The 12318-nt window shown below is 35.9% G+C and overlaps 1 protein-coding gene across 12 annotated transcripts in view; it reads right to left on the minus strand.

Annotated features, from left to right (window-relative positions):
* Positions 1-331: 331 nt before the first annotated feature.
* The window catches only part of KLHL8 (kelch like family member 8), a 59399-nt gene continuing 47412 nt past the window's right edge, over positions 332-12318 (minus strand). For 11 of the 12 annotated variants that reach the window (XM_033857220.2, XM_033857218.2, XM_033857217.2 and 8 more), the window contains 5 exons: positions 11936-12047; positions 7884-8052; positions 7501-7660; positions 3332-3533; positions 332-3115 (listed from right to left, as the gene is read on the minus strand). In XM_033857220.2, the coding sequence (XP_033713111.1) occupies positions 2992-3115; positions 3332-3533; positions 7501-7660; positions 7884-8052; positions 11936-12047 (767 nt within the window). In that variant the 3' untranslated portion in view covers positions 332-2991. The remainder of the gene's footprint in view (positions 3116-3331; positions 3534-7500; positions 7661-7883; positions 8053-11935; positions 12048-12318) is intronic. The other variant, XM_073805444.1, reaches the window with a different exon arrangement.

The raw sequence follows: 12318 nt of genomic DNA on the forward strand, positions 1-12318 counted from the left end.
CTAATACATGGTTTTAAGAAAATATTATAGAGAAGTTTTATTGCCACTTGTTTACTCCACATAAAGGAGAAAAAGAGACAGAGTCAATGACACCCCAATATAATTTCTTTAGAAGTCTGATACAAGAAACCACAGAAAACATTCTTAACCAATAAGACATGAATTAGATTCTAAATGCATTTTCTATGATATAAGACATGGAGAAAAAAGGAACAAAACACTCAAGTGTACCATTTGCAAGAGTAGTTTCTGCAATTTCAACAATCTCTTATCTAGGCATTTAACAGCACTGTAAGTTTAAAATGCATTTAGGAATTAAGAGAATGAATAATACTCCTTAGAGTACACAGTTTATTCAAACATTTAAAAATAAATTAGTTACACAGAATATAGTGAAATTAGTCAAAAACAGTATCAAGTAATTTGTTTTTAAAGTGGCAGTACAACACAGTAAAAGCAGTGGCTTTAATAACTATTCGGGAGAATCACACAGAAGCAACTAGAAATACTTTTCAAAGAAATATGCAAACTTTTACTTTTTCTTTTTTCCATTTATAATTTAGAATTTTAGCTCTACTTTATGTCTTTTTGGTAGGTGATCTTAACATCTGAGGTTAAAGGGACAGGCCTCACAATTAAGTAGCCATCTTCTTTGAATATTTCATCCTTCTGTTCCTGTGAATATAATCACCTTTCAGTTGCATGATTCCTTCAGCCTGATTCACATTTCATATCTCAAAGAATATGTTTCTAATAAAGAGACGGTGCATATTGACTCTACTATTAATTTTTCAAACCATTGTCAGGTCCTTCAAGGCTGTGCTTCTGACTACCCACACATGATGTAACAGCCAGCCACATGTTCCATTTACTTCACTTTACTTCCCTTATGAGTAGTTCATATTTTATGGGTAGCTAGGGTACCAACTTAGTAATGTTAGATGACTACTGTATAGATAAAACCAGTAATGGAAATGTAACACCTTCATGTTCCTAAATGCTATACACATGACAAAGGCAGAAATATGTTAAAGAAAAAAACATTTTAAATGATCTTAGAAAGAATAAAAGATCCCCTCCCCCACAAAAATACATGTAACACACTAGTAACCATACCTAGACAAGCATTATAATACAAGAACTCCATTAGACATAAGAAATAGCTGAAGCCAGGTTTTGAGCCTTATCCTCCACATCCAGCCAGTTGTAGCCAGTCCACTGAGTGCTACGGAGTTAAATGCTTTTGGGATTGACTGAAATACGGTTACAATTGTACAAGAGAACACTGGTTCAGATCCAGCAATGACTTATGGACTTGCCCACAGGCTGACAGCAAAAAACTGGGACATTTAAATCTGCTTCACGATAGACCTTTATCTGCTAGCTGAGCCCACTTACAATTTTTTCTTCTTATTTTTTTGATCTAATATATACAAGGCACTGGCTTTTGGAATGTGGCCTTCTGCCTTACTGTACTGACAAGCCTAGGTTGCCATTTAATAAGGACCATCACAGCTACTAGGCAATGACCTTCAGGGCTGGACAGACGGAGTAGTGTTCTTCACTGCCGCAGCTTCCTTGTGAACAAGATGACTGACAGCAGTAAACTATACTAAATTCTAAGGCATGACTAAAGGAAAATTTAGGAAGGCCTAAAAGAGAGGTACCAAACTTGCACTGCAAATACAAAATATAATATTTTAATATTCTTCATAAATATTTATAAAAATATACACATATAACAAATAAGCCACTTTATAATGCTGCTAAAACCATGAAGAGCTGTTAGATCAGTAGATATATCAATATCCTGGGCTTTAAAGTAATCTAAAGAAATATTTTCAATTAAAGTTCAATAAATATACTGGAGAGAATTAAATATAACAGGAAAAACAGTTTCAATCTTTCTGTTTTTACAATATCTTTTATTGGTAATGATGGACTTGAAGTATTCAACAGTTCAACTACAATCTATAAAGGGTTTTTGTAAAAATGCATTCATTTACTGAAAATAAATAAATCCAGACTCTGTACAGTTTAGAAAAACTATGATGGTGGCAAATAACAAAATAGAAAGATAATAAATCTTGGGTTCAAAATGAAATGACTAAATCAAAGAAGAGTGTTAAACATATTTTTGGAGTCTCCTCATTAGGGAGTCATGTAATGGACACCATTCCCTCTCAAGGCTCTCAAATGGGCACTAGAATAATGTCGACTTTAAAGCCTTCTCCTCTAATATCCCCTCTGGTTCAATTTTTGATTATGAAACAAATCCTTTCGGCATGCAATGAAAAAATAAAACTGCAGATTCGTTCAGAGGGAATTAGTTCAGTTAGATCTTTTGGTGTCCTAGCAATTCAAACTGAAATTAAGGGCTTCCCACAGCATTCCTATAAGCTTCTGAAAACACAACTAAAGGGCACTCAGAAAGATGAAACATTTTTCCTATTTCTGTAATAGCCAAGGAATTGAAAACTCAACACCTAGAAAAAGCAAGGCATAAATTCATCAGCACCAAGTAGAAAAGATCTTCAAATGGAGCAGGTCTGTTATGTGTCCTGATATCCTTGTGTTGATGAATAGGTTCCAATCTCCCCTCTAGGAAAAATCCACTGCCTAAGGTTAACACCTTTAGGCAAAAGCTCAGCAAATGACTTCATTTTACATTTTGATTCATACACACTTTTTAAAAAAAGGAATTTCAAGGTTTTGGCACTCCTTTAAACACATTTTTTTTGGAGGAGAGATGGTTTCAGGTTAGAGTGTCTTCCTTCCCTACTTCATTATTTGTTAAAGTGGGAAGTATGAACTTTATTACTAGTAGTTTCAGCTACCATTTCAAAAGTTGCACTTAGTCACAATACAACAGTTTACATTTAAATGAGACTCTAGTAGTAGTTAAAATTGTTCAAAGGTGGCCATTACAAAATACTGGTAGTCTTTCTTGCCTATCAGATGTTATTAAATTGTTGGTGGCTGGAGTTCAAGTCACATACAGTCAACCACATTACTGGATCCATGACCTACATCTCGAATTTGGCTAGTTAAACAGGCACACACAGCTACACCTGCTCCAGCTCTGCAGTGAGACACAGATCCAACAAGCTCCCACCTGAAAAGATAGAGGAGAAAGGATGTTATCTTAAAACAAATCATGATTTACTTTACTCAAAAGACAAAACAAAAAAATCCCTATTATGGGACTGGTTTTGAAAGATAGTAAGCTATCCCCAAAGTTTTCTATTAACTACATGTAGCAGCATTTTAGCACTCCGGAATAATCTGTTACTGGAAGATCCCATTAAAGTGTAAAGGAAATAAAAATTACCTATTCAGCACTGGATCAAATGCTTCTACTGTATTTAAGTATGCATTGCCATTATGACCACCAACTGCAAAGATTTTGCCCATCACTGTTGCGATCCCCACTCCACCCCTGGGAGTGGTAAGGGCTGCTACATAATCCCACTTGTTGCTTCGAGGATCATACCGCTCAACTGAACTCAGAGGAGAATTATCATCAAAACCACCTATATAAAGAAAGATTTTTAAAATAGCATTATGTTTCATAGAAATTAACCATTAAATTTCAGTTCAATAGCTTCTACAAACCAATCTTTTCAAAACATTTTAGAAAACCCCAACATCTATCACTACTACCAACTCCTATTATACATTTACTACAATTCAAGATAATTTAAATAGTATTTTCCTCAATATTAGGATTAAAAATCTTAAAGTGAGAAAAACTAAAGTCCCTATATTTAAGCAGATAATTTAGGAGAAAAAAACCCCACGGACATTCATATAATTTTCCCTTAGCTTCCTAGAGGCAAGCAAGAAAGTACTGAGATTCCTTCTCTTTGTGTGTACATGTATATATTAGATTTTTAAACAGTAAGAAGGCTTGAGAAGAGAATAAACTACACTAAGTCACTTGACTCATTTAAATATGTCAAAGTTTTCCAACTGTTTCCCTTAGTACTATAATCGTAATCATAATTACAGAGATGGTGGACTATGACTGAATTCTTACCAATTTTTGCCAAAACTACATCTTCATGCTCCCTATTCTAGATGACGACAGTCCTCTCCACAGATCATCTTAACAATGTTACTTATTATGTTCCTGATTGTTAAACACAGAGACTGCTATTTTAACAGTGCTCTTTCCTTTAAAAATATATGTGTCTCTTTTTAGGCTCCACCTCAGTCTACATGAGTAATAGGTCTCCCTGATGATTAAGCCTGTTTTCCTGAGGACAGAAGTGTTGATATTCTGACAGTCTATTTAGAAACAAGGTCAGGTTAAAAAAAAAAATCAACAAAGTTAACTTCTCTAATGGGTTTAATTTTATTAAATCAATTGAGGTAAAATTCACTGATCGGGAGTTCCCTGGTGGTGCAGTGGTTAAGAATCCGCCTGCCAAAGCAGGGGACACAGGTTCGAGCCCTGGTCCGGGAAGAACCCACATGCCGTGGAGCAACTAAGCCCGTGAGTCACAACTACTGAGCCTGCACTGTAGAGCCCGCGAGCCGCAACTACTGAGCCCATGCACCACAACTACTGAAGCCCATGTGCCTAGAGCCTGTGCTCCACAAGAAAAGAAGCCACAGCACTGAGAAGCCCACGCACCACAACAAAGAGTAGCCCCCGCTAGACACAACTAGCGAAAGCCCGTGCACAGCAACAAAGAATCAACGCAGCCAAGAATTAATTAATTAAAAAATAAAATAAAATTCACTGATCTTAGCTCATAATTCAGTGACTTTTAACAAATGTAATAGTGTTATCACCACCACAACCATGATAAAAAACATTTTTTCACTGTAACAAAGGCTCTACTTTCAATTATTGCTAATGCTAATGTAGAAGAGATTAAGTTTTTAATACAGGGTAGTTATATTTTTCATGGCCCTCTTTTTCATGGGCTCCCTATCATTTCCCTAGCTAATGCATATAAATTTTGAACAAAGAACTCAAAGCAGAGGAACAGAAAAGGGAGGATGCAATTAGCTTCCTGTACATACAGTTACCTTCAAAGTTTTCGTATTCAAATCAGTTGTACCTGTTTTAAGTAGAACTTGAATGACCAAGAGGGTTTTTATTTTAAGGTTCTACGTGAGTCAGTCTTATTTTTACCATGTCTGTTCTACTATAAGTGCCCAGAAGATTTAACAAGTAACAGCAACAATGATACTCCTGTTGAGATATAACATATGTCAATGCCTGTGCTAGATAGGGAGCTGAGAGAGGTAGCAATGGTGTAAGTGTAAGAACTCTGGGTTCTCACAGACCCTGCTTCAAATTCCAGCCTTGTCAACTTATTTAGGCCTGTGACTATATTATTCAGTCTCTCAGTCTCTCACTACCTCAAAGAGCTGCTGTGATGATTGGGCTAGACTGAAAAGGTAAAAAATTATGTTATTTCTCTTATTCAATACACATAAGCACTGAAATACTCAGTATTACTTCTATTACTTGTAGATGTTTAAGTGCTAACAATATCCCACTCTCTTATCAAGAACTCTTTTAAGTTTTTTTTTAACATCTTTATTGGAGTATAATTGCTTTACAATGGTGTGTTAGTTTCTGCTTTATAACAAAGTGAATCAGTTATACCTATGCATATGTTCCCATATCACTTCCCTCTTGCATCTCCCTCCCTCCCACCCTCCCTATCCCACCCCTCCAGGTGGTCACAACACACAGAGCTGATCTCCCTGTGCTATGCGGCTACTTCCCACTAGCTAGCTATTTTACGTTTCGTAGTGTATATACGCCCATGCCACACTCTCACTTTGTCACAGCTTACCCTTCCCCCTCCCCGTATCAAGTCCATTCTCTAGTAGGTCTGTGTCTTTATTCCCGTCTTGACCCTAGGTTCTTCATGACCTTTTTTTTTTTTTTCCTTAGATTCCATATATATGTGTTAGCATACGGTATTTCTTTTTCTCTTACTTCACTCTGTATGACAGACTCTAGGTCCATCCACCTCACTACAAATAACTCAATTTTGTTCCTTTTTATGGCTGGGTAATATTCCATTGTATATATATGCCACATCTTCTTTATCCATTCATCTGTTGATGGACACTTAGGTTGCTTCCATGTCCTGGCTATTTTAAATAGAGCTGCAATGAACACTGTGGTACATGATTCTTTTTGAATTATGGTTTTCTCAGGGCATACGCCCAGTAGTGGGATTGCTGGGTCATATGGTAGTTCTATTTTTAGTTCTTTAAGGAACCTCCATACTGTTCTCCATAGTGGCTGTATCAATTTACATTCCCACCAACAGTGTATGAGGGTTCCCTTTTCTCCACACCCTCTCCAGCATTTATTGTTTGTAGATGTTTTGATGATGGCCATTCTGACCGGTGTGAGATGATATCTCATTGTAGTTTTGATTTGCATTTCTCTAATGATTAATGACGTTGAGCATTCTTTCATGTGTTTGTTGGCAATCTGTATATCTTCTTTGGAGAAATGTCTATTCAGGTCTTCTGCCCACTTTTTGATTGGGTTGTTTGTTTTTTTGAGATTGAGCCGCATGAGCTGCTTGTAAATTTTGGAGATTAATCCTTTGTCAGTTGCTTCATTTGCAAATATTTTCTCACATTCTGAGGGTTGTCTTTCCGTCTTGTTTACGGTTTCCTTTGCTGTGCAAAAGCTTTAAAGTTTCATTAGGTCTCATTTGTTTATTTTTGCTTTTATTTCCATTTCTCTAGGAGGTGGGTCAAAAAGGATCATGCTGTGGTTTATGTCATGGAGTGTTCTGCCTATGTTTCCCTCTAAGAGTTTAATAGTGTCTGGCCTTACATTTAGGTCTTTAATCCATTTTGAATTTATTTTTGTGTATGGTGTTAGGGAGTGTTCTAATTTCATTCTTTTACATGTAGCTGTCCAGTTTTCCCAGCACCGCTTATTGAAGAGGCTGTCTTTTCTCCACTGTACATTCTTGCCTCCTTTATCAAAGATAAGGTGACCATATGTGTGTAGATTTATCTCTGGGCTTTCTATTCTGTTCCATTGATCTGTATTTCTATTTTTGTGCCAGTACCATACTGTCATGATTACTGTAGCTTTGTAGTATAGTTTGAAGTCCAGGAGCCTGATTCCTCCAGCTCCGTTTTTCCTCCCTTTTTCTTTCTCAAGATTGCTTTGGCTATTCCCCTCCAACTCTATTATACAGTAGGTCAAAAAGCAATACAGAGACACTAACTGCCATCATGCATATGAAATACCTATTGGTTTGCTTAGTCAACACAATTCCCTTGAAATGAAGACAAGAAAAGTAAAGTAAAAATACAGAGGTAGAGTTTTAAACATGAAAGATGAAGATGTAAACAAAGAAGCTTGAATATGAATCTTAAGAATTCAAAAGCAAATCTTAGGACTGATTCCACTTGGGCCTAAATGCAATGTAAATTTGTGTCACTGACACTATCATTGTATGTCCTGTAAAAAATTAAACTAGAGAAATATCCACTCACCAACAACATATAAGCAACCATGGAGCTCACTAACTCCATTGCCTGCTCTTCGCTGACCCATTTCTTTAACTTCTATCCATTTATCGAGATGTGGATCATACCTCTCCACACTAGATAGAGAAGCTACTCCATCATTGCCACCTACTGCATAAACATGGTTCTAAATAAAGAAAGAAAAAAAAAACACAAGACATTAGATTTTGAATTGATTTACATGCTGTCCTAATGGTAGACCAGAATGTGCAAGAAAGCAGTATTTCATATAATAATCTGGTGTGTAATCAATATCTGCATACTGGAAATATGAATACATCAGACCTTTCCTTATTTGGTTAGGTATGTGATGCAATGCAATCCAGTGAGCAAGCTGCAACATAACTTACCACAAGAGCCACAGAGCCAACTCCTCCTCGGGGAGTATTCATTGGTGCCACTGTACTCCACTGATCAGATTCTATGTCGTATCTCTCAACATCGTTGAAGCAAGTGTTGTCATCTAACCCTCCAATTGCATAAATTGGGCCTCCCAAGGAGGCCAAGGCAATTCCTCGCCTGCAAAAACAATAAAAGACACTTCAGCATTCCATTTGTTTCCAGAAAAAAGGTAGCAAAATAATTTTGCTAATGTACCCATTTATCACATTAAATGTCAATGTGGCTTTTTCCTGTTATTTTTAGGTTTATCAAAGTTTCTGAATAGATGGCTACAGGGTTGCCAAATTGTGCAAGTGTATGTGAACAGTGCCCTCTGGAGTTTTATAATGCATAGCCTACACAGGTTACTTTAAACTTAAATGAAATAATAAAGGAAAACCCAACAAAATACTATAAATGGAGTCCAAAACATTCAGTTAGTAAAACACTCAGTTGCATAATTAAGAGACTGATGAATTGACAGAGATGGTCTGCTACAGAGGTCAGAAGTCAATCTCATTACTAAATTCACGTAATTGCAGAGCACATTTTGTTGCAGTGTTTCATTACATCACACAAAAGAACATCAATTTTATATTACAAGCTTTATATCACATTGCTTAACTTCTGAAGGGCATCTATTTATCTTGGAACAGAAGAGACTTAGCCCATGTTAAAAGCTAATTCATCATAATGGTGACTGAAAAAAAAATTATATCAATTTCTTAAAAAACACACTGCAGCAATCAAAAGTTGAACGATTCTAAAATTTATCTGTCACTGACCTGGTATATACTTTGGATAATGTGTATTGCTTAAACCTTTACTACCTTGCTTCTTCATCTGTCACCCATTTGAGAAAGCAGTAGACACAACTGATATTAATTTGTCAATATAGGTAATGCACCAAGAACAGTGATTAGCCCATATTCAGTGCTGTGTATTAGCTACTATTATTTCTGGAGAGAACTGCTGCTCTACTGAGATTATAACTCTCAGTTTACCAAAAGAGTATCCTAGGAAAGAATTCTTAAGGATAATGTTGTCATTCATTTTGTGTCCTTAACTTCTTTTCCCTTGAGTATAAAGCAATGACTTACAAAATACTGTGGTTATAAAAACTTTCAGGTGTAGGTGAACACATGCGTGTACACTCTAGAATATACAAGTGTTATATCGTGGCAGAAGTGAGTATACCATATAATTCCCCCCTCCCTCCACCCCCTAAATCACAAGACCATAAGACACTATTGATTATTTCTTACTCCTCAAAACTCTCTTGATTTTTGTGGCATCACATGTTTGAGTTTCCTCCTCCATTACATCTCTGGCTGGTACTTTTCAGCTTCCTTTACCAGTGCCTTCTTCTCTATGCTGTCACTGAATTATGAAGTTCCCTAAGGCCTCTTATCACCCTATACTCTCTCTGTAGGCAATTTCATTCTTTCCATAGATTTATAACTCTAATATGTATTTCCAGATATATATACAGCTTCTACTTCAAATCTGTGTGTCTGGATCTTCAACCTTAACTTTAATCTAAGTGAAACTTACTGTCTACCTCCTTGTGCTAGGCAGATTTTAAGATGTCTTCCTCCACAATATTCACCCTCTGGTTTTACTCCTATGATTATACTACGTTACATGGCAAAGTGGAGATTACCTGAATGAGCTTAATCTAACCACGTAAGCCCTATAAAAGCAGAGAGGTTTCTCCACCTGGTAGCAGAAGACAGGTCAGAAACTCAAAGAACGTGGTGGATTCTACAAGTCGCTGCTAGTTTGAAGATTGAGGGGAGCACTTGGAAAGGACCTCAGAATGGCTTCTAGGAGCTGAGAGTGACCCCTGGCCTACAGCCAGTAAAAACAAGAAACTCAGTCCTTCAATCACAAAGAACTGCATTCTATCAATAACCTAAATGACCTTGGAAGTAGTTTCTTCCCCAGAGCCTCCATTAGAGCCTACAGCTTACACCTTGATTTTGGTCTTGTGGAGCCTAAGTGGAAAACTCAGTTACAGTTCCTGGACTTCTGACCTGTGGAACTGTGAACTAATTATGGATGTTGTTCTAAGCTTCTAAGTTTGTCATAATTGGTTACACAGCAAGAGAAAACTAATATACCCATTAGAAGACAAACAAAAACTTGATCCTGTACACCGTCTTGCTCTTCCTAATGCAGAAAGTCACACCACTATCCATATCCAGTTGTTTAAGCCAGAAACTTAAGGATCATCTTAGCCTCTTCCTTATTGTTCTTTTTACCTCCCACATCTAATTATTATAAACTCTTGTTGACTGTACACTTCTGAACTCTCTCAAATATGTCCTCTTTCCTCTATCTCAACTTCTTCCACTTTAGTCCAAGCCACCGTTATTTCTTCGACTAAAAATATTACAATAACCCTTTTGGTTTCCCAGACTGTTTTCACTCTGGTCTTCCTCAAATACATTCTCCATTTCATAGCAGAGGATCTTTGAAAAGAGAAATCTGATTCTATCACTCCCCTACTATCAAAAAAAAAATGTGTGTGTATTTCAAAGCGCACCAGATTAAAAAATCTTGGCAAACTTGAAAGGCCCTTATTTTTTGCCTGCTATTTCAGCTGTCTGTTGACACTATCCCCTTTGATCTGTCAGCCACATGGGACTTCTTTCATGCTCTCAGCTCTCATTCATCTCCAGATTTTCAAAGGCTCTTCATCTCTTTCCATCCACCAACCTTACACCACCCACCACCCACCACTTAATGAGTCTAAATTCTTTTGTTCCTTCAGACCTTAGGTTAAATGGGACTCCACTCTCAAGCATTCTTTACTTACGCTAGTGCTAGCATTATTACCCTTGTAATTATGTCTTTATTTCTATCTTGCCTTTTAGAATGTAAGCTCTATGGCTGTCTTATTTATTGCTGTATCTTCAGCACTTGGTATATCCTGTAATGGGCATTTAACCAGTATTTGCTGAATAAATAAATCAACCCCTAGAGATGCTCTGTTAGGATAATGGGTTTCAATAAAACCATACCTTGAACAAACATCAGTATCCATTTTAGTGAAAAGATGAAAAAGAAAAAGGGGGAAAAACAGAAAACCAGGTATTTAACATATGAATATTATTTTGGAATACACACTGAAACAATGATTTGGGGGGATACAAATTATAAAAACAAATAACATGAGAAAATAAATGCAGTTCTATTATTTTTTATACAGTTGGAAAGCTATTGTAGTGCTCAGGGTATATTTTAGAAGATTAAAGAAATTCAACTGCTATTTTGTTAGACAAGTTTCACTCAATTCTCAGCTAAAAACCAGCTTAGCATGGTAAGGAGGCAAGAGTATAAAGATTAAAAATGTACTTAAGGATTTTCTCCCCTATTTTAATTCATGTGTTAGAATTTAAACTGTTTGTAGTTACCATGTAGCATAAATCAAGCCCTACTAAAGTATTAAAATGTCATTTATAGATAAGTAGTGTATTTTAAGGCTAGGTTTTCCCCACTAAGATTCTTTCTCCTCATGAGTGAAAAAAAGGCCAAAAATCTCTTTTCAGCCGAACTCTCTTCACATTTCCATCTAAGTTTTCGTACTTCTAACACACAAGAAAACTCAGTTAAAAATACTATGTTAAATTAATCAAGAATAGAAAACTAGATGTCAATGTATCCCCATGTGCAAAATTATCTTCAGTTGAGCACCACTAGTACATAGGAACGCAACTATTTTTGAAACTTTTCTGAATATTTTAAATTATTTCAAAATAAAAATTTAAATAAATGCTCAGGTATGAGTCAAAACTATGACAATCATTATCATACTCAAAGACATGATTCTATTCTTAATTCTCAGGAAAATTTTGAAAGTTATAACGAAGCATCACATTGGATGCTTTCACAAAATGTGTTTAGGAAGGTATTTAAAGTTTCTAAAAATGTAGAGTAAAAAATTAGCCCTTTCAGTTATAGGAAGCTTTCTTTATTTTCCACCAACAAATCAAAATAAATGTCCATGCTCATCTACCTCTTTGTGTTCATTGATGCCTTCATCATCCATTTATTATTGAGAGGATCAAACATCTCCATACTACCTAAATGTTCATTTCCATCATGTCCACCCACTGCATACACTTTACCTGTAAAGTAAAGAAGTATTTTCATTTGTTTCCAAGTAAATAAATTTATATATAATCAATATATAATTAAAATAGCACAATTAACTTTCAACAAATATTCTTCTGTTCAACATTATGATCAAGTCACTTCAGTAGTCAAATGAAAATAAATGTAAGCTTCTGCTTAATAAAATGCCTGAAACACGCTGTTTTACAAGTTATTTAAATGTTCAAACATTATCCTGCCCTTAGGTTTCCCAACTTTTTATTACTTAGTAGATGAAATCACTAA

The sequence above is a fragment of the Tursiops truncatus genome, chromosome 5, assembly GCF_011762595.2.
Source record: "Tursiops truncatus isolate mTurTru1 chromosome 5, mTurTru1.mat.Y, whole genome shotgun sequence".
Lineage (NCBI taxonomy): Eukaryota > Metazoa > Chordata > Mammalia > Artiodactyla > Delphinidae > Tursiops > Tursiops truncatus.